The sequence below is a fragment of the Phoca vitulina genome, unplaced genomic scaffold (genome assembly GCF_004348235.1).
Source record: "Phoca vitulina isolate PV1807 unplaced genomic scaffold, GSC_HSeal_1.0 scaffold59, whole genome shotgun sequence".
Taxonomy (NCBI): domain Eukaryota; kingdom Metazoa; phylum Chordata; class Mammalia; order Carnivora; family Phocidae; genus Phoca; species Phoca vitulina.
Genome location: NW_022589762.1, coordinates 5,251,561 through 5,277,253, shown reverse-complemented (window position 1 = coordinate 5,277,253; position 25,693 = coordinate 5,251,561). Strand labels below are relative to the sequence as shown.

Here is a 25,693-nt window from a genome sequence, read left to right as displayed (position 1 = left end):
CAGGTGCATCTTGCTTGGGTTCTGGTCAATAATTTGGACTCTATACATTCCCTCAAACACCCATCAACAGAATGACTAGGAGGAGGAGCCCCCAAAACAGAAAAGACTCAGAGATTATGACTTCTGTTGCAGATTTACAAATGGATGCAAATATAACCAAGATGTCGGAGAGGGAATTCAGGTGAGCAATTGTGAAGACAATGGCTAGAATGGAGAAATCAATTAATGGCAACATAGAGTCTCTAAGGGCAGAAATAAAAGGTAAATTGGCAGAACTTAAAAATGCTATCAATGAGATCCAATCCAATCTAGATAATCTAACAGCTAGGGTAACTGAGGCAGAAGAGTGAATAAGGGACCTGGAAGACAATATAATAGATAAAAAGGGAAAAGAGGAGGCCAGGGAAAAACAACTCAGAATCCATGAAAATAGAATCAGAGAAATAAGTGACACCATGAAGCATTCCAATGTCAGAATAATTGGAATCCCAGAGGGAGTGGAGAGAGAGAGAGGACTAGAAGATGTATTTGAGCAAATGGTAGCTGAGGACTTCCCTAATCTGGGGAATGAAACAAACATTCAAGTCCTAGAGGCAGAGAGGACCCCTCCTAAGATCAAGGAAAACAGGCCAACACCCCAGCATGTAATAGTAAAACTTGCAAATCTTAGAACCAAGGAAACCATCTTAAGGGCAGTTAGGGGGAAGAGATTCCTTACGTACAGAGGGAGGAACATCAGAATAACGTCAGACCTATCCACAGAGACCTGGCTCGCCAGAAAGAATATGGCAAGACATATTCAGGGTACTAAATGAGAAGAACACGCAGCCAAGAATACTTTATCTGGCAAGGCTTTCATTTAGAATGGATGGAGAGATGCAGACCTTCCATGACTGGCAGAAACTGAAAGAATATATGACAACTAAGCCGGCCCTGCAAGAAATATTAAGGGGGGTTCTATAAAAGGAGAAAGACCCCAAGAGTGATATAAACAGAAATTTACAGGGACAATCTATAAAAACAACGTCTTCACAGGCAACATGATGACAATTAATTCATATCTTTCAATAATCACTCTCAACGTGAATGGCCTAAACGTTCCCATAAAACGGCACAGGGTTGCAGATTGGATAAAAAGACAGGACCCATCCATATGCTGTCTACAAGAGACTCACTTTGAACCTAAAGATGCATCCAGACTGAAAGTGAAGGGATGGAGATCCATCTTCCATGCCAGCGGACCTCAAAAGAAAGCTGGGGTAGCAATTCTTATATCAGACAAATTAGATTTTAAACTAAAGTCTGTAATAAGAGACACAGAAGGACACTATATCATTCTTAAAGGGTCTATCCAACAAGAAGATCTAACAATTGTAAATATCTATGCCCCCAACATGGGAGCAGCCATCTACATAAGCCAACTGTTAACCAAAATAAAGAGTCATATTGATAACAATACGTTAATTGTAGGAGACCTCAATACTCCACTCTCAGCAATGGACAGATCATCTAAGCAGAAAATCAACAAGGAAACAAGAGCTTTGAATGATACATTGGACCAGATGGACCTCATAGATATTTACAGAACATTCCACCCTAAAACAACAGAATACTCATTCTTCTCGAGCGCACATGGAACTTTCTCCAGAATAGACCATATACTGGGTCACAAATCAGGTCTCAACCGATACCAAAAGATTGAGATTATTCCCTGCATATTCTCAGACCACAATGCTCTAAAACTGGAACTCAATCACAAGAAAAAATTTGGCAGAAATTCAAACACTTGGAAGCTAAAGACCACTCTGCTCAAGAATGTTTGGGTCAACCAAGAAACCAAAAAAGAACTTAAACAATTCATGTAAATCAATGAGAACGAAAACACATCGGTCCAAAACCTATGGGATGCTGCAAAAGTGGTCCTAAGGGGGAAATACATAGCCATCTAAGCCTCACTCAAAAAAATAGAAAAATCCTGAATTCACCAACTAACTCTACACCTTAAAGAACTAGAGAAAAAGCAACAAATGATGCCTAAGCCATGCATTAGAAGAGAAATAATTAAAATTAGAGCAGAGATCAATGAATTAGAAACCAGAAACACAGTAGATCAGATCAACGAAACTAGAAGCTGGATCTTTGAAAGAATTAATAAGATCGATAAACCACTGGCCAGACTTATCCAAAAGAAAAGAGAAAGGACCCAAATCAATAAAATTATGAATGAAAGGGGAGAGATCACGACTAACACCAAGGAAACAGAAACAATTATTAGAAATTATTATTAACAACTATATGCCAATAAACTGAGAAATCTGGATGAAATGGAGGCCTTCCTGGAAACCTATAAGCTGCCAAGACTGAAACAGGAAGAAATTGACAACCTGAATAGGCCAATAACCAGTAACGAGATTGAAGCAGTGATCAAAAACCTCCCAAAACACAAGAGTCCAGGGCCTGTTGGATTCCCTGGGGAATTCTACCAAACATTCAAAGAAGAAATAATACCTATTCTCCTGAAGCTCTTTCAAAAAATAGAAACAGAAGGAAAGCTTCCAGACTCATTCTATGAGGCCAGCATTACCTTAATCCCCAAACCAGGCAAAGACCCCATCAAAAAGGAGAATTTCAGACTGATATCCCTGATGAATATGGATTCCAAAATCCTCAAAAAAATCCTAGCTAATAGGATCCAACAATACATTAAAAGGATCATCCACCACGACCAAGTGGGATTTCTCCCCGGGATGCAAGGGTGGTTCAACATTCGCAAATCAATCAATGTGATGGAACACATTAATAAGAGGAGGGAGAAGAACCATATGGTCCTCTCAATTGATGCAGAAAAAGCATTTGACAAAATACAACATCCTTTCCTGATTAAAACTCTCCAGAGTATAGGGATAGAGGGAACATTCCTCAAGTTCATAAAATCCATCTATGAAAAACCCACAGCGAACATCATCCTCAATGGGGAAAATCTGAGAGCCTTTCCCTTAAGATCAGGAACACATCAAGGATGCCCAGTCTCGCCACTATTGTTCAACATAGTACTAGAAGTCCTAGCAACAGCAATCAGACGACAAAAATAAATAAAAGGTATTCAAATTGGCAAAGAAGAAGTCAAACTCTCTCTTTTTGCAGACGACATGATACTTTATGTGGAAAACCCAAAAGACTCCACCCCCAAATTACTAGAACTCATCCAGCAATTCAGTAATGTGGCAGGATACAAAATCAATGCACAGAAATCAGTTGCTTTCTTATACACTGACAATGCAACTGTAGAAAGAGAAATTAGAGAAACGATTCCATTTACAATAGCACCAAAAACCATAAGATACCTTGGAATAAACCTAACCAAAGAGGTAAAGGATCTATACTCTAGGAACTACAAAACATTCATGAAAGAAATTGAAGAAGACACAAAAAGATGGAAAAATATTCCATGCTCATGGATCGGAAGAATAAACATTGTTAAAATGTCTATGCTCCCCAGAGCAATCTATACCTTCAATGCCATCCCGATCAAAATTCCAATGACATTTTTCAAAGTGCTAGAACAAACAATCCTAAAATTTGTATGGAATCAGAAAAGACCCTGAATTGCCAAGGACATGTTGAAAAAGAAAAACAAAGCTGGGGACATCACGTTGCCCGATTTCAAGCTACATTACAAAGCTGTGATCACCAAGACAGCATGGTACTGGCACAAAAACAGACATATAGACCAATGGAACAGAATAGAGAACCCAGATATGGACCCTCAACTCTATGGTCAAATAATCTTTGACAAAGCAGGAAAAAACATACAATGGAAAAAAGACAGTCTCTTCAATAAATGGTGCTGGGAAAATTGGACAGCCACATGCAGAAGAATGAAACTCGACCATTCTCTAACACCGTTCACAAAGATAAACTCAAAGTGGATGAAAGACTTCAATGTGAGACAGGAATCCATCAAAATCCTAGAGAAGAACATAGGCAGCAACCTCTTTGACATCGCCCACAGCAACTTCTTTCAAGATACATCTCCAAAAGCTAGTGAAACAAAAGCAAAAATGAACTTTTGGGACTTCATCAAGATAAAAAGCTTCTGCACAGCAAAGGAAACAGTCAACAAAACAAAGAGGCAACCCACAGAATGGGAGAAGATATTTGCAAATGACACTACAGATAAAGGGCTGGTATCCAGGATCTATAAAGAACTTCTCAAACTCAACACCCTAAAAACAAATAATCAAGTCAAAAAGTGGGCAGAAGATATGAAAAGACACTTCTCTGAAGAAGACATACAAATGGCTAACAGACACATGAAAAAATGTTCATCATCATTAGCCATCAGGGAAATCCAAATCAAAACCACACTGAGATACCACCTTACACCAGTTAGAATGGCAAAAATGGCCAGGGAAAGAAACAACAAATGTTGGAGAGGTTGTGGAGAAAGGGAAACCCTCTTACACTGTTGGTGGGAATGCAAGTTGGTACAGCCACTTTGGAAAACAGTGTGGAGGTTCCTCAAAAATTTAAAAATAGAGCTACCCTATGACCCAGCAATTGCACTCCCGGGTATTTACCCCAAAGACACAGATGTAGTGAAAAGAAGGGCCATATGCACCCAATTGTTCATAGCAGCAATGTCCGCAATAGCCAAACTGTGGAAAGAGCCGAGATGCCCTTCAACAGATGAATGGATAAAGAAGATGTGGTCCATATATACAATGGACTATTACTCAGCCATCAGAAAGGATGAATACCCAACTTTTACATCAACATGGATGGGACTGGAGGAGATTATGCTAAGTGAAATAAGTCAAGCAGAGAAAGTCAATTATCATATGGTTTCACTTATTTGTGGAACATAAGGAATAACATGGAGGACATTAGGAGAAGGAAGGGAAAAATGGGGGGGGGGGAGGAAGTGGAGGGAGAGATGAACCATGAGAGACTATGGAATCTGAGAAACAAACGGTTTTAGAGGGGAGGAGGGACAGGGGATGGGTTAGCCCAGTGATGGGTATTAAGGAGGGCACGTACTGCATGGAGCACTGGGTGTTATACGAAAACAATGGATCGTGGATCACCATATCAAAAACCAATGATGTATTGTATGGTGAGTAACATAACATAATTAAATTAAAAAAAAAAAAGTTGCAAATAGAGCTGCCCTACGACCCAGCAATTGCACTACTGGGTATTTACCCCATAAATACAAATGTAGTGATCCAAAGGGGTACGTGCACCCCGATGTTTATAGCAACAATGTCCACAATAGCCAAACTATGGAAAGAGCCAAGATGTCCATCGACAGATGAATGGATAAAGAAGAGGTGGTATATATATACAATGGAATGTTATGCAGCCATCAAAAGGAATGAAATCTTGCCATTTGCAGGGACGTGGTTGGAACTGGAGGGTATTATGCTGAGTGAAATAAGTCAATCAGAGAAAGACATGTATCATATGACCTCACTGATAGGAGGAATTCTTAATCTCAGGAAACAAACTGAGGGTTGCTGGAGTGGTGGGAGGTGGGGGGGATGGGGTGGCTGGGTGATAGACAATGGGGAGGGTATGTGCTATAGTGAGCGCTGTGAATTGTGTAAGACTGATGAATCACAGACCTGTACCTCTGAAACAAATAATACATTATATGTTAAAAAAAAAAAAAGAAGATAGTAGGAAGGGAAAAATGAAGGGGGGGGAATCGGAGGGAGAGATGAACCATAAGAGACTATGGACTCTGAGAAACAAACTGAGGGTTCTAGAGGGGAGGGGGTGGGGGGATGGGTTAGCCTGGTGATGGGTATTAAAGAGGGCACGTATTGAATGGAGCACTGGGTGTTATATGCAAACAATGAATCGTGGAACACTACATCAAACACTAATGATGTAATGTATGGTGATTAACATAACATAATAAAATTAAAAAAGTAAAATAAACAATATGATTTAAAGTTTAAAAAAATAAATAAAAATAAATAAAACCACAAAATGCACTTAGCTGCTAATGATCCCTTATCTCAGTGCCCAAGTTGGCTGGGTTGAGTAGCTAAATAATTGGTACCTGTCGGTGACGTTAATTTTTAAAAAAGACTGAATTAGGTGCCTGTCTCACATGCCACGTTCGCCTGAGGACTGCTACCATTCATCCAGCTCTGGCTGTGTGCCAGGCACGGGGAAGTACTCAAATGAATGAACTCAGGAGGTATTCCTATTATTCCACCCCATTTCGCAGATGAAGGAACTGGCTCACTGAGGGGAGAAGTGACGTGCCCAAGGCCACAAAGCTAGTGGGTAGACCGACGGGGATTCCAGCGCAGGCAGCCCAGGAGAGCACTGTGCTCTTTGCCACCACACTCAGTAGCAGGCGCCCCGTAACTTGTCTGTTTCTGCCATTAGCCACTGAGATCAAGCAGGGCAGGGACGTCGTCGTGCCCCCAAGCAGGGCAGGGATGTCGATCAAGGTGCTGAGGAAACACTTGTTGAATGAGGTGTTTGGTGCAGAATGCCTGGCATCTGACCAGCCCTAGACAGTCTATCGGAGGAATGAACAGCGCTCAGGGGCCCTGCGTGTCATTCTGATGGACGGGATCACTGAAACTGCCATGGGATTTGTACTTTTTCAACAGATCTCAAATCTTACAGGTGCATCTTCTCTTGGGGTCACCGAGGCACGAGAACGAAAAGTAGCTACAAAAAAACAGAGAGAAAGCTGATCTTGAACCTTGTCCCCTGGCCCACCTGCAGACCTCAGTGTGGACTGAGCACTGGGGTCTCAAAGGAACTTCAAAAATCTGGCTCAGCCCCCAGGTATCTGATAACTAAAACCCCTAAAGAGAGAAAGGGGATTATGAAGCCTCATGAGGAGCAGACATCTTTATTTGGGGCAGAAAAGTGGAGCGAGAATCACAGGCCTGTTCTGCTCCACCTGAGGCGTACAGGGGTCCTACCTCATAGCACACAGGTAAGGCAGACACATTTTTGCAGCCGAGCTGCAAATGCATTAGGTGACATGCAGTAGGTGATGCAGGTGGCATCAAGGAGTGAATCAGGTTCAGCGGGTGCTAGGGGGCAGAGAAGGGGTCAGACCATCCTCAGCTGCAGCCCCGACTGCCCCTCAGGCTGGTTGTTGCCGGGACGTGGATTTTCCAAGAGTAGTTAAAATCCCAGCTTTTATGTGAAAGCTCTCATCTTACATTGGCAAGTAAGTCCAAGGCAATTTAAATCCTGGTGGGAGTCCAACTAAATATTAAGTATGTCTCTGCAGGCCGCCAGTTTGCCAATCCCTGAGCAGAATCAGAAGTCAGAATCGCATCAGCCTCTCCCAGGTGGAGTCAGAATGTAGTAGTAACAGAGAGAACCGGGTGAGAAAACTGCTGGTCCCTCTGGTGGCCAGAGAGCAGAGTTCCTTCTGGGCAGTCATCCTACACCGGGCTGCAAAAGGGTCTTTTGGGAAGTTGTTCCTGTCTGTAGTGTTGGCGCCACCTAGTGGACTTCTCAGGAAGCACCGCAGGTTTAGCCCTTCATGTTGACTCCTAGGAAGGCCAGAGGGTAGTCAGGGCTGGCGGTGACAAGTAAAAGCCAGAGCCAAAGCAAATCACCACGAATGAAATGCAAGCCATGTTTTGGATGAAGCAGAAACTCAAGGCTCCAGTGGGAAACTGAGGTGGGGCCAGAGGGGACAGAAGAGCTGTCTTGCTGTCTTCTCGGGCCACCCAGTGCTGCTTGATTGAGCTTGCGGTCAGAGCTGATAGACTCCCCCCTCTTCCGTGCGGGGGAGGCCCCCAGAGCCCAGAGCGTGGAAGCCACCAGTCATCATCTCGAAAGTGCCAGCCTTAGTTATTTGAGCCTAAGAGAAATTAGGTAGGTGGGAATCCCAAATTAGTGTTTGTGGCCAAGTTCATCCTGTTTCGTGAGGATAAGGTCTGTGCTTACGGCATTTCAGATTCATTATATCATATGTGTTCTTCAAGCTATTTGAATATTTTCCCTTCATTTTTAATTTGCATTACGCATTCACTTCCCATCCCTTTATTTTTGGAAAAGGTCAAACTGTTTCTACCATAGAGTTTCCAAACTGTGCTGCACCTTACCAAAAGGGTTTTCCTAAAACGCATTTGCTTGAGGAAACCTGTCCACTGTCTCCTCAGAAAGTGTCCCCTCCCACCCTTGGGTATCAATTTACTCCATAGGCATTGCATGTGCTGTTAGAGCTCCATGCAATCTTGTAGGCTATGTGTTTTGTTTCCCCCACTGAAAGCTCCTTAACCACGGGGTGTAGGTTTTGTCTTCTCCGCTTTTCCTTGAAGCCCAGCATAGACCCTGCACACAAGGGTGTTGGCTGTGGATGCTCAGCTCTGATAGGCTGAACCTTCACATCCACAGTCACCAGCACTTTTGGTGTCGTTATTGCTATAAGAGCAGGGGAGCAAAAATCTGGTACAATATTCAGTCTTGAATACTCGCTTCATGGCAGTGTGTTGAAGAGTATCACGAAGCCAACTGGAACATTTTATTTTGGTATTACATCTGTGTACTGCATAACAGTTCTAGATCTTTGGAAAGCCATGTAAGAAATACAAAAGTAGTCAGTAGAGCACAAAAGACCTGGGATTTCTAGTTCTTCACTCCATCGCTAACTTCCACTTCCAGAAAAGGGCACTTTTGTCTCAGGTTTGAGATTTTCCAAGTGTAGGAGGAGACGGCTCTGAAAGACTACCACTAGCCAGCTGTACGGAATGGAGCATCTGCTCCCTTCCCACCCCTAAACATCTGCAGTTCTGAATGGGAGAAGCCCGCGGTGTTCCTGATGGCATCTGGAAGAAGGAGTGGTGTAGTGTTCGTAACGGATAGGCACCGATGCTGCAGGGCAAACGGTTGGGGGAGGGAGGGCAGGGACCCGGCTGTACAACAGGGTCGTACAGAAGAGAATTCCAAGGATGGTTAAGAGAGGCAACCGGGGCCCTTGGAAACTCCCAAGAGGCCTCACAGACTCCACTAGGCAGAGGCCCAAGAAAAAAAGCTATCCCTGCTTGTCTCCAAGAATGGTGACTGTCAGTGAGGGATGGAGACAAAGGGAAATTTCTAGGATCCTTGTAAGATTAGAAATCCTGTTGAGGGGGGTTAGTTCAGGATATCTGGATTTTCCCAATGACCAGTCTTAATCTTCCCGTTGCAGCTCAGGACAGCATTAAACTGGGAAACAGCCTCCAGTGGCTTTGAGAAATACAGGGAACTACAGAGAGCACGAGTGTTTGTAGCAACATCAAAATGGCTATGAAGCCATTGCCCTTTGCATTACCCATTGCTTTTGTGAAAGAGGCTGGTCTGAGGAGCAGCTAGGACCAGGGCCTGCCAACTCATTTAAGTGTGGGCTCTCCCACCCCTTCCTAGGCTCCGCCTCACCACCCCTCCCCCAAGTGTACTTATGGCCCAGTCCTCACAGGAGACTTACAGACCGGGTTGGGAATCAGGGCGGGGAGCCTCGAGGAGCGGCAGACTGGAGCCAAGACACCTACAGAGGTGGAGTTCTCCAGAGACCCCCCAAGTCTGGAGATGGCACCCAGGGCCCCTGGCACCTCCCGAGGGAGGAGATACTCACAACAAGAGTGAATAGCTGGCAATCATCAGGAACGAAGCCCAGTCGCCATAGCGGGGACTTGGCCCACCTCAGGAAAGTGGGCTGAAGCTTCTAGTTTATGAGACGGCTCCCCAGGGGACCCCAAAGGGAGAAAAAAGTCATCAACTACGTGTATTGTAGATACACAGATACACACACAGAGTACCTCTCAGGTTAGGAGTTGTGTTTTATGCCAATTGTTGCCAACAGTGTCCTGACAGGAGAAAGACGCGTTCTATTCTGAGGGCTGCTGGTCCATAAATAAGTCAAAGTGGCCAGAGGATTTAGGTCAAGGTGAGTTTATTGTCCAAATAGCATAACCTAATTGCATCCAAAACCATTTGCAAATCCATCTTTAAGCTGGTCAGAATCACAGGCCATTATTTTTTAAATCACTTAACACTGAACAGACAGGACCTCTTAAAAGGCAGCTGACTATACCACGTCACCGTCATAACCAATAAAACATTTTTCCATACTTCCAAAAAACCTTTTGTTTATACTGATCATGCTACTTTAGCACTTGCTAGCATCCCGACCAAATAAACACCCACACCTCTTATAGAGTACATTGTGAGAGAATAACATTGACTCGATATGGCATCACACTCATTTTAAAGCAAAAAAAAAATTATAATAATAATAAAAGAAGTCCAAGACGAGAAACTGTAACTGAGAGAGAAAGAGATCTGAGGTACATGGTACAAGGGTAATGAACATAATGGAAAAAATCCAATGGCCCAGTGATTTGCTGGGGACTTAAGAGCTGGCCAACGGTACGGAACAAAAACCAATCAAAAAAAAAAAATGAAAACTTTTTTTTTTTAAGGACAGGCACCTGTCAAAATACACTGGATACTGCAATGGCTACAGTCAGTAAGGCACTTTTTTTCCCCAAAGTAGGCTGCAGGCAAAGGAATAAACATTGCAGCGACAAGCGTGCATGCGTACATTTGCTGATGGCTTCTTGAAACCTGAGCCAAGAATCGGGTCTGATAGTCCAGCCAAGTCTAAAAGCAGAGAGACACAAATGTAGGAGAATAGCTCTGGCTGAAAGGACTGTCCTGGGTTGTTTAGAATCCAGAATCATGGAAAGCCACGTGGTATGAGAAAGTCATAAACATCCTCCTGAATCTTCCTGCCCTATTTTGTACAAATGGGCGACAGCATGAGCGGCTCTTCGAAACTGCTCGGAGCCCACACCGCTAGAAGCCTGCGCTCATTCTATAGCTACGGTTTGTTGGCTTAAGGGGACTTTACTGTCTCAGCACTAATTTCCCTTTTAAAGCTATTCTCAGGGTTGGACTGTCTCAAAGATAAACAAAGAGGAATCCTTTTGGCTTAGAAGCCAACTGGCTTACTCAGACTTCCTCCCCGTTCCTACCTCCCATTCCCACACTACCAATATTATCTTCTTGAACTAGAAAATCATTATTTACATGATATAAGGTGCAAGTCTCTTTCTTCTCCCAGCCCTGCCCCTGTGGCCCATGGAGAGAAACTTCCCCCGCCCTCTTGTGAGCAAGTCATCCAGTCCTGCCTCATGCTCTTCACCTCCGTCCTAGAGCTCCCCCGGGGCAGTGTGGAAAGGCCCGGAGGGTGCCGGACCCCAGGAAAGCTACAACCCCCTCTGAAGAGAAGCCCATCCTGCTGGCAAAGGGCTGCTCCTGGCCCCGGGCTGCCTGGGAAAAGCAGCAGACCAGGAGTCTCCTGTACTGAGCATAGACCAAAGGGGACCCGGCTGTGGAGACATGGTGAGCTCTTCAGTGGGGTTCTGGGGCAGTTCCAGAATAAAGCCTCCTCTGAGACAAGCCCCTTTCTCTGAGGAGCCCTCCTGTCAACACGGGAAGACATTCTAAGGACGGACCTGTCCCCTGCTCCTACCTGCAGGCTTCTTGGCTGGTAGGAACCTGCATGGAATTGAATTATGCTTAGCATATATTTTTGGCATACTAGGACTTTCCCCCTGGGATTTGGCCAAAATAGGGGAAGGAATAAAATTTGGCAGGCTTAGGGGAACAATTTAGCCCCCACTGATGGAGAAAAAGTTAACAACAATGACCCAAAAAACCAAAAACCAAAACACAGAGAGGAGGAAGAACAGAGAGAAAGACAACAAAGTAGAAAAAGACCAGAATAGGTCTGGAACCCCATTTGTGGGAGGTGAGAAGGAGAAAAAAATCCATGGGGGAGGGCTGAACTCCCTCTCACACGAAAACTCCTACCAAGGAAACCAAGATCTAAGGGGAGGGCATCAGCTACTTTAACAAATCCAAGCTTCCTTCTTTTGTTTAAGGAGGGAGTAGGCAGAAAAGCCAAACAACCTAGCACCTTCCCATCAGCAACACCACACCTCCCATCACACCAGGCCCCGAGGACAAGAAGGAGAAAAAGAGCAGAAGGCCCCGGTGGCACCCAGGGCTCCAGGAAAACTGGGAAGTTGCAGACTGCAGGGAGAGCCTGTAGGCCTGTTCCCTTCCTTATTCGTCCGGTTCTGTTTGAGCTTAGGGACAGTCACCATTAAGTGACTTTGTACCTTGCTTTCGTTAGGCTCCAAGACTCCCAAGGACTTAGGGACCACACCTCCTTCCATTCTGTGTTACTCCTCAAGGGCCTGAAAGAGCGTCCTATGCAAAGTGAGCTCTTGACAAAACACTGGCTGCTCAGCTTTCCTCTCCAAAACTTCAGAATTCACCACCCACTGTCCTACCAGAAACTCCCTAGAATTTTAGGGTTGTGCTAACTCACCAAATCCTGAACCCTTCCAAACATACTTCAAGAGAGACTGACTCATCGGAATGGCATCTCTGCAGAGATGCAGCCTCTTCACCTCCCTCCCACTCCCACTCCAATACTCATCTGCCCTGTTTGCCCCATCATGCCAATTCAATGCAATTTAAAACCTGAAAACCACCGAGTGCCACTTAGTAGAGGGGCTGGCCGGCCGCGGTGCGAGACAGGTGGGAGGAGGCACCCTTGTGATCCCGCATGCGGCAGTCATCTGCCCACAGATTCAGACCTAGAAAAGCCTCTGAGATGATCCTAAACTGGGGATAGCCATGGCAGGGAAGGGGAAAGAGAGAGAAGCAGATGAAAGCCCTGCTTTAAGAAAGGGCCACAAGAGGAGGATCTCCAAATAGCCTGCTGGAATTCTTTTCAATCTGTCTCCTGATACCTGGTCCCTAAGTGCAAATTATGACTTCCTAGTTCACTGCATAAATGTTTGTGCTGAACATCTGCCCTGGGGGGTGGGGGGAGGGGAAATCCCTTGGTTCAATTGTATTTTTTCCATCATGATGAGGATACCGGAGTCAAAATGGAAGCCTAATGACCTTCATGACTGAAAAGGTCCCTGGGTGTCAGACCCAAGGGCCAAATCCACCCCACCCTCCACCTGAGAGGGGCTTGCGGCCTCCTCGCCGACTTCTCCTTTCCCCGCACTAACGGCTCCCAAGCAGAAACTATGCGGTTGTGAGGTATTATGAAAACAAAAATGTGAATCTTTTGTAGCTACTGATTTTGTCCAGTAAACCTGAGGTAAAGAATGCTCTGTCTTTGAAGAATGTGATAAGAGAGAGAGAGAGAGAGAGAAAACCAAAAGGAAAAAACAAAAAACAAAACAAAAACAAAAAAACCATGAATACGCTACCAGAAGAAAAACTATGGAAGGGCTTTTCCAGTACGAAGAACTCCTATCTTGACCACCTACTTCAGGACTTGGAATTTAAGCAGTAAAATAATATATTATAAAAATGTTTATAAAATAGCAGCACACTCTGTGAAACATTACAGCTAGGTACTGTTAATGTGAATAAGGATGAATGATCTTAGCTTCTTAGCAGCGCAAAAAAAAAATAATCATAAAAAACTGAACACAATAAACTGAAAAATAAGAGACCCTTAGATTTTTCTCCATCTTCAACCCTCATACTACGAAACAAGGCAGAATCTGTGTATAAAATAATTCTTCAAAGCAGCCCTGTTCTGATTTTTTCTTTCTAACTTAAAAAGGCAAATATTTTAATAGCTTCATTACCTGTCAATTATAATTGTGCAAAAAAAAAAAAAAAAGTTGTTGCTCCAACCTCTTCGCTAACTGAATGCCTCTAAGAAGTGGAGAGGAAAAAAATTCAAGTACGCTGAATACAACTTTGCAATGAAATTAACGAAAAAACGGAAAAGGGAACAAAATGCCACACTCTGATATTCAGCTGTCTGTCTGCACCAGCAGTAACTTTTCTTTCCATGTCCAGAGGAGAAGCATATAGGTGGGAATTAAGATCCTTCTTTGCCACCAAAATGGTAACAGATCTTTGTTTGTAGGCTTTTTGGAGGAATGTTGTGATGGGAATGTCGGTGGAAAGGGGTGTCTCTTGAGTCCCGGTAGGGATACCAGAACTGTGTACCAGCGAATGTCAGAGACCAGAAGTGAATAGTCCCCCGACTTGGGGCAGGCGGGGAGGAGCACAGGAGAAGCAGGGAGGAGTCTATTCAGCATGACTTGCATAAACCATCCCATCTATCCCTCGGGAACAAGTTTTCAAAGTGCTTTTCGAATGGAATGGTTTATAACAATGCTAAACTGTGGACCAGACATGCCAATCAGCACCAAAAATCAGTTTTTTAATAAAGGATGCCAAGGTCACATTACCCTCTTGAATACATTAAGAGAAAATATTCCATTCCAGATCCCACCCTTGGTCTCCATCTGCCTCCATTTCATATGAGTTTTGGTTATGGCCCAAAGCGAGATTGCCCCTTTTGATAAAAATATGGTGGTGTCTGCAATGAACCATGTTTGGAAGAAGAAGCAAGATGTCACAAGCACATGAAACCCAGAATCCAATCACCTGTGTCCAAGTGGCAAAATACAACATCTCTTTTAGGTAGCAGCTACTGTAGACAGCAAGAGATCATAACTAGAGATTCAGCTATGCTCCGGACTTAGTAACAAACAGGTGGTCGAGAACAAAGGTGCTTCTACATCCAAAATGGTTCAATCAGGCTGAGAGATTGTTTTGTACTCCCTCCCCATCGTGTCCCTTATTTCTAATTCTTTCTTGAGTTCATTGCTTTGCAATCTAATCATGCCATAAATGGCTTACGCAAGTTCCTTGAAATTATCCTACAAGGGGTGTGTACATGCTAGTTCATAACATGAAAAAAAAAAAAAGCCTCCTCTAATTTGTTCCCATATTTGCAGGCGTACATTTTCTCTAGCTACTCTGCAGGTTTTTCTGTAAGCATTTTACTATTACTTTTAACATAATCAAACAATAACTGTTCGCATATACAAGGGATTCCCTTCTGTTGTACTTCAAATAGGCACCAAATGCTTTTAGTTATTCCGTTTTTATAGGACCTTTTTCTCTCACTTCTAAAAGATCTTTCAATATGATCTAGGTGGGGGCAGAATTTTTTTGTTGTTGCTTTTAAAGTCTCATCCTAAAACATAAAGAACAAAACACAACCAGAGAGAAGGAGAGAGCAGATGTGAACGCGTCTCTCCCATTCGGCCCGACTTCGTCCTCACAGGTCAATATCCCGCACGTCCGTAGGGGTGCTGGCCTGGTCCAGTTCATCCTCCGACTTGGACCCGTCCCCCTGGTCCTGACGGAACTGCTGCAGGCTGTTGAGCAGCACCACCTCAATCTGCTCCTGGCAGGCTTTGAGGCAGTCCTAGAAGGAGAAGGGGTCAGACCAGAGCCGTTAGCAAGATCAACAGTGTGCAGAGCATTTATGAAGAAAATATACACAATGGAAGCCTCACGGGCTTCGTGCCGGTTTCCCAGTAGAAAGATGTACTCCGGCAGAGCTGTGGGACCACACTGCTCCAAGTGGGGTCCACAGGAGGCAGCGTCGGCACCCCCTTGTGGAAAATGCAGAATCCCGGCCATTCCAGACCTATCGAAACAGAATCGGTATTTTAGCAGAAGCCCAGCTGAGACAAACACACATGAGAATCTGGCCAAGATGCTGAGCCCTTTACGGACACGCCGCACCCGGTAACCCCAGCGCCAACTGGGGGCTTTCTGCTTGTGGACCCTGGGAGGTGACAGAGAAACGGCGAAGGCCAGCACCGCAGACAGAGCCAGAGAGTCAGGCAGGTGTGGCACCGGAGGGATGGATAAGAAGAGAGTGCACTGAACTGTACTCAGAAACCGCGGAGGTTCTTAAAAAGAAAAACGCCCGGTTTTCTGCTTTACTTAACCACCCTCAATTCTCATAGAACTACAACACGAATGTTGACAGAACTCTGGACGTTGCAACTGTCCAATTTGGGAATAAGTAAGAATTTGCAACATTGTTTGATATTAGTCTATATTTGGTAGGGAAAATTCAGAGTAAGTTTGCCCCAGGCAGAAGCTTCTGTTAGCGGGGTGCCGTGGAATGTGCGGCAATTCATGGGTGTCACGAGGGAGGGGCTGGCTCCTAGCGGCAAGTGGGCTAAAGAAAATCGCTCTTAGCAGATATGCTCCCCCCGTCCTCTGCAACGCTCTGTTTCTGCACTCAAGCAGCATCTACATATGGAAAATATGTTAGATCGACTCCGCTTGGGTCTTCCCACAGCTTAATCTAGGCTTCCCTTGTTGTTGTTGTTGTTGTTTTTTAAAGATTTTATTTATTTATTTGAGAGAGAGAGAATGAGAGACAGAGAGCAGGAGAGGGAAGAGGGTCAGAGGGAGAAGCAGACCCCCAGCTGAGCAGTAGGCTTCCCTTGTTGTTTGTTTCACTGTGCAATTCTCACTGCCTGGAGGCTACTGTTTGCCAAGCACAAAAGCATTATCTTTATTTTCTGAAGATCTAAAATAAAGTTGGACTGAACTACTCAGGGACACAGTTTCCATGCCCCAATGTTCCATTCCTATCTTGTCCATTCCACGTTTCAAACTACAGCTTTTTACGAAACTGAAGATTAGGAACAACAACTGCCCGATTGCTAAGGGCAGAGATGGAGCATCACCCAGCAGGTAAGACAAATGAAAACAGGGAGATAGTATCTGCGACCCGCCCACCATACTTGCAGGGAGCAACGAGGTTATTTCACTTCTCGGATCTGTTCCCCAACTTGTAGAATAAGGATGAAAAACACTCATAGGGTAAAGGTCAGTTCTTGAGATAATCTATCTCAAGTGCTAAATTCAATAAATGAACCCCATTTCTTGTGAATAACAAGAAAACTGTCCTGGAGTCTGAAAGAATTCTTTCGATTTCTTTAAGATGAGATATGGATAAGCATTTGCTCCAGATTGCTGAAGGCAAGCACCGTGTGCCTGGCACTGGGAGTGGAGCGTGGAACAAGACAGACAGAACCCAGCCTCAGAGATCTCTGGGCCATCCTGAACAAGGTGAGGGGTCAGGGACTGGCAACATCTCTCAAACTTCTGTGGCATGTCCTGGCCACATCCTCTACCCTGTCCAATCCCCTCACTATCGACTGGAAACCTTCCCTGGGCTCCTCCTCCAAAGCCCATGCCCCCGGGTTGCGCTCCCAGGTCACTCACCACTCGCCCCATGAGCTCAGGGCGAAGGCTAAAGGCATAATGTTTCTAAGGGCACTTCCATTTCAGTAGAAGGTATCAGAAAACCCGAAAGCCTTACAATCGATAAAGAAAACTGATCTTAAATAAAGATAAAGCTGGTGTGGGCAAACAAGGCAAACAAACGACTATAGGTAAACAACTCTCAACTCTCCTTGGGAAGGTCGTGCATCAGAGGTGGACAGTGGGGCTCACGGTCAGTTTTCCTTCCAAAGCCGGAGTAGGTGGCTTGTTTTCCATTTGAGCACCATCTGAAGAAGCCGACTTGTTCTGAGAGGCCATGTTGGTGGCATAACACCATCCTCAAAAGCCCCGTCTCATGTCTTGGGCGCCCTCTGCCCTCCCTCATTCCCCTGAACTCCTCACTGAGAAATGAGGGGCTGCAGAATTGAAATGAATATTAGTTTCCTCTTTCTTTTTTCTCGCAGGGAATAATGAGTTGAATCCAGCCAGTGGTGATGGGATGACCCTCCGCTACAGAGGTCCTTCAGGAGCTGGTGAAGGTTATGTTTAAAAGGAGGCGGGGGGAATGCGTCAGAACCCCTCCATACCACAGGAACGGTACCCGCATGCTTGCCTCCATGGAGGACAAACCCTATCCAAAGCATACAGCATAAAGAGCTTCTTTTTTCCCCCCTGAAGTATTATTAACATATGTGTTCTATTGATTTCAGGTGTGGCATAAAGGGCTTTTGTTCTCTAAAGAGGATGGCAGGATTCTCAGCTGATTGAGGGACTGTGTGTGTGTAGGGGAGGGACAGACAATAGCTCTGAACCACTAAATTCAAAAAGAAATGCCAGTCAGGTGTCAGCAACAAGGCCTCTTTAACAAGATGGTTTCCCATGGCACAGCCATTTGGTGAAGACTCCCTGACGTGAAGGTGAAGGTCGTGTGGAAGACCCTGCCCACCACCGAGAGCCCTAGTGCCTCCCGCCGATCCTGTCCAGCTTTCCTTCCTCTGAGGCTGTATTTCGGTGCCATGGGGAGGTCATCAGGGTCAGCCCACCTTCCATCCCCAAAATATGACCAACTCAGGACTCCATGATTATCACTGCATTAGCCACACCAGCATCCCTGAGAAAGATCGTCCTCCACACAAGGAGACAAAGCTCAAGAAAGCGAAAGAACCTGATCTGGGGCCATATTAGAGTCTTTGCTTTTGGGATGCCAACAATTCTACAGTTTCTGGCATTCAGCCTTCCCTTCCAGCAGCCTGAAACCTCAAAGAATGGTTCTAGAAAAAACCCTACAGGGAAGGCTGGGACATTGGACAGTCACTTCTACTGGACTTTCAGAGCCATGGGACTGAAGATAACATGCCTCAAGTGTCACATTTATGTACGTTCTAGCCAAGAACACACATACCGGCTTTCCTGAATAAAATGAAGGGAGGTTTCATGTAAAGCACTTTCCTCGGCCCTGTTTTCATTTCAGTCTAAATTGTGACTGACGATGGCCAGCTCTTGATCTTTGATAACCTCCTACTTGAAGTGATAAATGACTACAGCAGTTACCCCGGAAATGAGGGACCCTGAACTCCATCCCCGGCTCTCTTCTAGATTCATCTGGGACAGAGCAGGAAGCTAACCCTCTCTGGGCTCAATCATGTCCCTCACCCCTAGAAAGCCCTCTGGGGCCTCGGCCTAACCCTCCTTCAGGTTCCCCTTCTTCACAGCTCGGCTATTATCAGCTTGAGTTTTAAGTGCAGATCACCCATCCTTACCTGGGTAAAAAAACTTAAGGGCAAGTGTCTGTCTTGCAAGAACAATGTCAAACAGTCTACTCTGTGATGGTGGAGACAGAGAAATCATCACGCCCCCTTCCTGGAGACAGAACTCACTCCCTGTATTTTAATACCCTCCTTTAGCATCGTTAGGAACCATTCTTGGACTTGCAAAGAGCACAAGAATTTTCTGTGAGCTGATGGAAAGTGAAGGGAGAGGGAAATGTGTGGTGGTGCTGTTACCTGAGCCAGACATGGCCACCCAACACAGCCCCGTTCCTGCCCAAGGAGCTCCGACTCTCCCGAGCAGCAGGGCAGGACGGCGCATGGGACTGGGGTGGGGGGAGCGGTGACCTGAGAGAAGGAGGAACCGTGCCTCAAACCCAGCAGGGCTGCTGGTGCTGGAAGGTCAAGCTGAGAGAAGGAAATAAAGAGGGGGGGCAAGTTCAAGGGCCCAAAAAGAAAAGGAGGCAAAGCTGGGCAAGAGCAGAATCATAGTATTTCCAAAGGGCAGAATCACAAGACGCCACACAGTGGCAATTACAGAGTCGGGGGATTTGGGGGTCTGAACGGCTTTTGGAGCTCAAACAGCCACACGCCCTCATTGTACAGCTAGAGAACGGAACTGAAGCCGGCTTGTCCCCCGGTTCCTTCGAGTTAAAAGCTAAGCCTGGCTTTAAACGGGCAAGCCTCCAGCTTCAGAACTCTCTCCCCTAAGACCCTCTGCTTCTTCCCAGCTTTAAGGAAAGACATACAAGGCAGAGAATCTCCAAGAAAGGGAGACGTAGCCCCAAGGGGCTGGTGGGCGGGGGAGGGGGGGCGGGCGCACTGGACAGCTCGTCCAGTGAAAAGATGCTACGTGCATGCAAAATGCAGCGGCTCTGGGACCTCTGCTTTCCGGCAGCCTCCGAAAGCACCGGTCATTGTGTTAAGATGCCCCAAATTAAGCTGATTAAAAGGAAAGCCATAATGCTCGTCTGTCAGCCTGGACAGGTGGCACTCCACAGTGCTGGAGGTCGGGCAAACCTCCAACTCCGATGATCATCGGCTCCCTCCCTGGCCCCTGCCCCACAGCCCGGAGCCCTGACAGCAGTGTTTGTGATCTCCAGCTCGTTACACGGGCCTCCGACTTCCTCTGCGTGCTGGCTCGGGCTCTGCGCCCTGCACCCTCCTCGGCCTCCATGAATGGGCTGACGGAACTCCTACCATTAGCCCCCAGTGTAACTGCATCACGCCATTGTCACCACACACGCACTGCACTCAACAGGGGGACAAAGGGCTGAATGAGCCCCAGACCCGCAGCCAACTCAGGCAGAGACAACTTAGGAAACTATCTCATTCTTCCTTTCTTCACAGGCTGTTTGGCTTATTTCCTTGCATACCAAATGAAGCCCGCAGAAGAAATAAGGCAGGAGAGGGAAGCATGAGCCTCCAGTTCGATTCCGTCCCCCTCCCCGCGCCCAGCCTCCCCTCCGGCCACTCTTCACAAGGTCCTTGACCACAGGCCCCGTCAGGTCCACAAAGGACAGCCCCAGCCGTACAGGGGCCCTCAGGAGAAGGTGTGCCGCGAGCGGGTTGGTGCCTCTCACTAAGGAGGACAGAGACACAAGGCTGGGGACCCAGACCAGAACATGTAGTCAAAATCAAGACTTCCTCCCCTGCACAGCGAATGGGTTTTCAACAGCTCACTGGCAACCATGATCCTAACATGCCAGTATGACCCTAAGGCAGGGGTATCCTGAATCTTCTCTGGGCGCTATTTAAGTACTGGACAGAGTTTTGATGTAACCCAGGTAGAAAAGGAGGAATATAGGGACCAGGGGACTAGCGTCTGCCTCCGTCAAATTATCTCCCAATAGCTTCACAGCATGGTCAGGGCCCGTGAGCCTGACTCCTGCGTTTTTATCAGTCAGTTTGTAAAACTGTGTCACGTGAAGGTGATGTGTTTTGCTCAGGACCCTGGCGTGTAAATTAAGGCTTATAGGGCTTTCCCAAAGACCTGGGGAGACCAAAGACTAAGAAACACACTCTAAGCCCATATGCCTGGCCTTTGTGTCCTCCGTTCCTTCCTTCCGGCTTCCCTCCCTCTCATCAGCATCATTCCCAAGCCTCTGCCAGGGGCTCTGGATAAAGAGCACAGTAAAAGTTGGGTCCTGTTCAAGAGGCTCTATAGACAAGGAACGCTGAGATAAATGCTGGCACAAAGCACGAGCCGAGTGCCGAGGGGACGGAAGAGGAACCCCGAGTCTGCCCGGCGGAGCAGGGAAAGGTTCACCGGGGAACCAGGACGCTCGAGCCCTCCTCTCAAACTCACCCTTGGCAACGGAAGCCCCGGTAGAAGTTTCCCCAAAGCCAGCACCGCCTCGCTGGCTGGCGTCTGTTTTTAGCAACACTTATGACTGGAAGGAAAAAGTACTTAAAATATACCACCCTCTGAGACTTTTATTCCCTGTAAAACTGTCAGGCTTCTCACTCAGCTTTCTCTTTGGAATGAAGCGTTTCGGTTTATTTTGGCAACCAGACGGAGCAACAAAGACCGACTTTCTCAGAGCCGCCTGGGTCCCTCCGATCAAAGCTATCTGCTGCTGGCTAGTGAGCCGGAGAAACTTGTCTGCCCGTCTCAATGGAATCCAGGGGACCCGCTTTCCCCAGTCCGACCCCTGACAATGCGTGGAGAGAGAACACCATCAGCTCGAGGAGATCACAAATAGCAAGGTGCACAGGGCAGGCACAGAACTGTAGGGACACCAGGTCCTGGTTCCCATCTGTCCTATTCTGCCGGAGCCAGCATAACAGAACGTGGTCCTGGGCACCTGACTTCCTCCATGGGAGAGTTCAACACAATCCTGTGGGCATTTCAGAGTGTGGGTCTGAGAGCATATTATGTGTGTGTGTGTGTGTGTGTTCTAATTGTGGCAAAATAAACTGAACATAACATTTACCATCATAACCATTTTTAGGTGTACGGTGGCATTCAGTATATTCCCTTGGTCATGCCACCATCTGCATCATCCATCTCCAGAACTTTCTCATCATTCCAAAGTGAAACTCCATACCCATTAAAGAACTCCCCATTCCTCCCACCCCCGGGGCCCTGGTAACCCCGATTTTACCTTCTGTCTCCATGAACTCCACTATGCGAGTTATCTCCTATAAGTGGCCCCATATATGTGTCTTGTTAGGTCTGACCTCTTTCACTTAGCATGTTTTCAAGGCTCATCCATGTTGCAGCACGTGTCAGGATTTTACTTCCTTTTTTAAGGCAGACTAATATTCCACTGCACATACATACCACATTTTGTTTCTCCGTTCCAAGGACATTTTCTATTGCCAAGTGCCCTTTCCAGGAGGCCTGTGTTTCACATTAGGCCTAGTGAGCTCCTTCCTCTGGGTTGCTTTCCTCCCGCATTTATAGTTTGTAACACTTCAGCATTCATTTGCTGATGATCTTCATTTGCTAGGATTTTGCATGCTCTGCTTTTGATTTCCCCTACAGTCGCCGAGTTCCTTGAAGTCAGGAGCATCATCTCCTATTTTCCATACATGACCCACCCGTCCCAATTTCTGCCTTGGTTCCATCTGTGCCTTGTTCATCATGCAAGTCTGCAACAAGTGAGCCTTTAATAAATACTTCCAGAAATAAATGGAGAGTAAGTGCTTGCAACACATCACTTCTTGACTCATGAAATGGTAAATGGGCTCAGGAAGCAAAACTTGCCTCCCTCTAGATAATAATGCTTTCTGAATTCCAGTCCTTTTCTTTTCCTTCACTTTGAGCCTCAGTACTTCAGAGAACACGGCCTGACGGATGGGAGGAGACCTATAGCACTTGGAAGTCAGGCACAGGTGGCCAGCCTTGCCCAATGTTGCTCAAGCCTTTTTACTAAGAACATTCCTAGGGAGAGAGGGAGCAAGCCTCTGGGGCCCAGAGGTAAGCTTAGAACTCACAGAGGTCTCAGATTTTTATCTGAAAAAGTGCTATGGAGTTTACATTCTCTGTTCATGCCTGGTTGTTAATATTAAAATGTTGAACCAGAGGCCCACTGGTAAGAATGGGGCACACATGCATCTCCAGTTCCACAGCTGGGACGTGTGAGACCTCTAGTGGCTTTTGCATCCATTTGACCCAGTCTGATGGCCACCTTGGATGCACTGGCTACATAGTATCTGAAAGAGGCAAGCGGTTTCCCTAGTATAAGAGGAGAAATTGGTTTGCAGTCTTGAAAAGCGGCCAAAGAGACTCCGTGACACTTCAGGAGTGACCTCTGTCCATTTGAAACCGGTAAGGGGTGATAAAGGGACACGTGGGAGAAGGCCAGAGACCCACAGAGCCACCAGCCAATCACGACAGGTCTATAAATATCTGAAAGAAGTTACAGTGCCTGGGGGTCAAACTGTTGTCACTGACATTTTTGTCTCTGGGGGTTGAGGAAGAGCCTGTCTTAAGCTGGTTGCTGTTGGGAATCCTTTTTGTAAGGCAGCCTTAACAGGAGATACTCAGAAAAGGAAGGAAGCTTATCATTTCTATAAATGTTAAGTTCCGACCCAGATTTGCCTCTGGAGGATCAGAAAAGCACTCTTCACATGAAGCACACTGGAAGGGACTTGGCCATCTGTATTTCGGAAACCATGTAGTACGTGGTAGCGCAGGCCTTTGTGAAAAGCCTATGTTTTGGACCTAGAATTTGAAAAGCATATCTAAGAACTACTTCAGAATAGGACCCTGGGTTTGTTCCATGAGGCCCTTCACCACCTCCCTGCACCACTTCCTTGAGATGGTAATAAAGGCCAAGGCAAAATATAGACGCAGAGGTGAGAAAGCCAGCAAGCTGCAGCCTTAGGCTCTCGGACGTGTCCACGTTCTGTTCAGCATCCCCGATGGGCCTGTAAGCCACGTTATCTCTTGACTCAATCTATTCCCACAGCAGGGCATTCGGAATCTCCCTGGAACATCCAGAGGGGGGCACGGTGAAGTCCCCCTACATCTTGAGCCTCTCCATGGTGACACAGGATGGCCTCCCAGCTGACAGGCCAGTTGTCTTCAAAGCAGAGGCTTTCTCAAACAAAAAGAGTCAGGGGCTACAGCAAGAGTGGAGCCAACGTTTCCAGGCGGGGAGTCGGAGCTTCCGGGTTCCAGCCCCAGTTCTGCTGCTGCCCTCCCCCTCCTCCAGCTGGCTACTTCAGCGCTCTCTGCACCTCCCACGGAGAGCCTCCCGCTGGAAGACGCTGGAAGACGCAGGAGCGGCCACTCTGACCTCTCAGAGCCACCCTGGCTCAGACCTTCTAAGGACTGCAATTTCCTACCAGCTGAATCAGAGCCTCACTTGACCCTCGTCTCTCAAGACCTTTCTTCTAAGGAGCTTCAAATTCTGGCAAGCCTCTGGGCAGTCCATGGGGCACAAGAATGGAAAAATCTATAGCTAATAATAGTTCCTTGAATTATGATGGCTCTTTATTCTTTTAGCAGTACTTCTTAATCCATTACCACATTAAACAAAAGGGAAGTGAGAGGTGGGTGGGGTTGAGAGGTGTGTCAAGGCCAGACACCGTGCTCGAGGTGGGGCACCTCTTGGACCCCCACCGCCCCCAGCGCAGCGGAGCCAGGCTCCAGCCCTCTCTCCACCGTGTCTCTGCCTGAGTGGGTGTAAACAGAGCACGACACTGTGGGGGAGAAACAGCCCGAGGACAAGAAAATAAATGGAAATGAAGCAGCATTTCAGACCCACGGGGAAGCCCACACCACAAAGGAAAATTAGTAAACAGCCCTCCTCCCACCTTGTATCTGCTTGCTAGGTTCTTTTCTCTATTTTATGGCACACAGGCTTTCAAAACCTTAGGAGGAAGCCTCATCTACTGAATTTTGTACTACTTTGGATGTTGATCTTGGAAAACAGAAAGCACTATCAACAACAAAAAAAATACCTCCAACACATGATCATCAAGCCAAGTGTCTCCTTCCCTGAGCTGAGAAAAGAGACATCTGGTTTTAACCAAGAAGATGGCGTCTACCTACCACATCCGTGTTGGTGATCTTGGCCAGCAGGTCGACCAGGGCGTCGCCAGTGAGCGAGCTCACGTCCTCATCCTGCTGGAGCCCACAGATGGCAGCTCCCACACTTCCAGTTGCAATCATCGATGGCGGATACATGGCGAACTTAAAATCTGCGAGAACGAGAGGCCGAAGGTCAAGGCCTGGGAGGGATAACGGGGCTCCCCAGCCTGAAGATACTCAGAAATAGGATGGTGACAGGTAAGGTGTACAGGTGCTCCCTCACCCTACAGACACATCCTCTCCTGAGTCTTCCTTCACAAGACACCTTTTCTTTATTTGCCATCACCGTGGCAGGCCCAAAGCTAAAAGGGGAGACGGAGGCAGAGAAGGTGGAGAGCTTATCTGAGTGCACATAGTAAATTCTCAGAGAGGAGACTCAGGCCCCCACAATCCTGTCTGGGGTTAGCATGCGTGCAAGGGGCAGGAAGGTGAGTGAGGTACATTCTCCTCTGGGGGTCATGGCAGGAGCAGAGCAGGGAGGTCTGAGATGAGTCCAGACAAGGTAACTTATGTGCCATACAAGTGAGACAGACCAAGGGATCTAGATGGTGGAAGGCAGGAAAAGCATAAGCAAGTAAAATTTTATGAAGAACAATAATCCTGATGTGATCTTGCCCTATTATTTTGTGGAGAGTCAAAAAGGACTAATATGGCCCAAAACAAAAGATGACTTCATTTAAAAAAAAAAAAAAAGAAAAAAAGGAAGTGAGAGAAGCAGTAATCGAGGGGATGAGGGCCAAGTTTCACACAA

At 46.5% G+C, this 25,693-nt stretch overlaps 1 protein-coding gene across 1 annotated transcript in view; it reads right to left on the bottom strand.

Moving 5' to 3' along the window:
- Window positions 1–9,908: 9,908 nt before the first annotated feature.
- The window catches only part of CCND2 (cyclin D2), a 30,056-nt gene continuing 14,271 nt past the window's right edge, over window positions 9,909–25,693 (bottom strand). The window contains exons 4-5 of the mRNA XM_032390768.1: window positions 24,904–25,052; window positions 9,909–15,304 (exon numbers count right to left, since the gene is read on the bottom strand). Of these exons, the coding sequence (XP_032246659.1) occupies window positions 15,155–15,304; window positions 24,904–25,052 (299 nt within the window). The 3' untranslated portion in view covers window positions 9,909–15,154. The remainder of the gene's footprint in view (window positions 15,305–24,903; window positions 25,053–25,693) is intronic.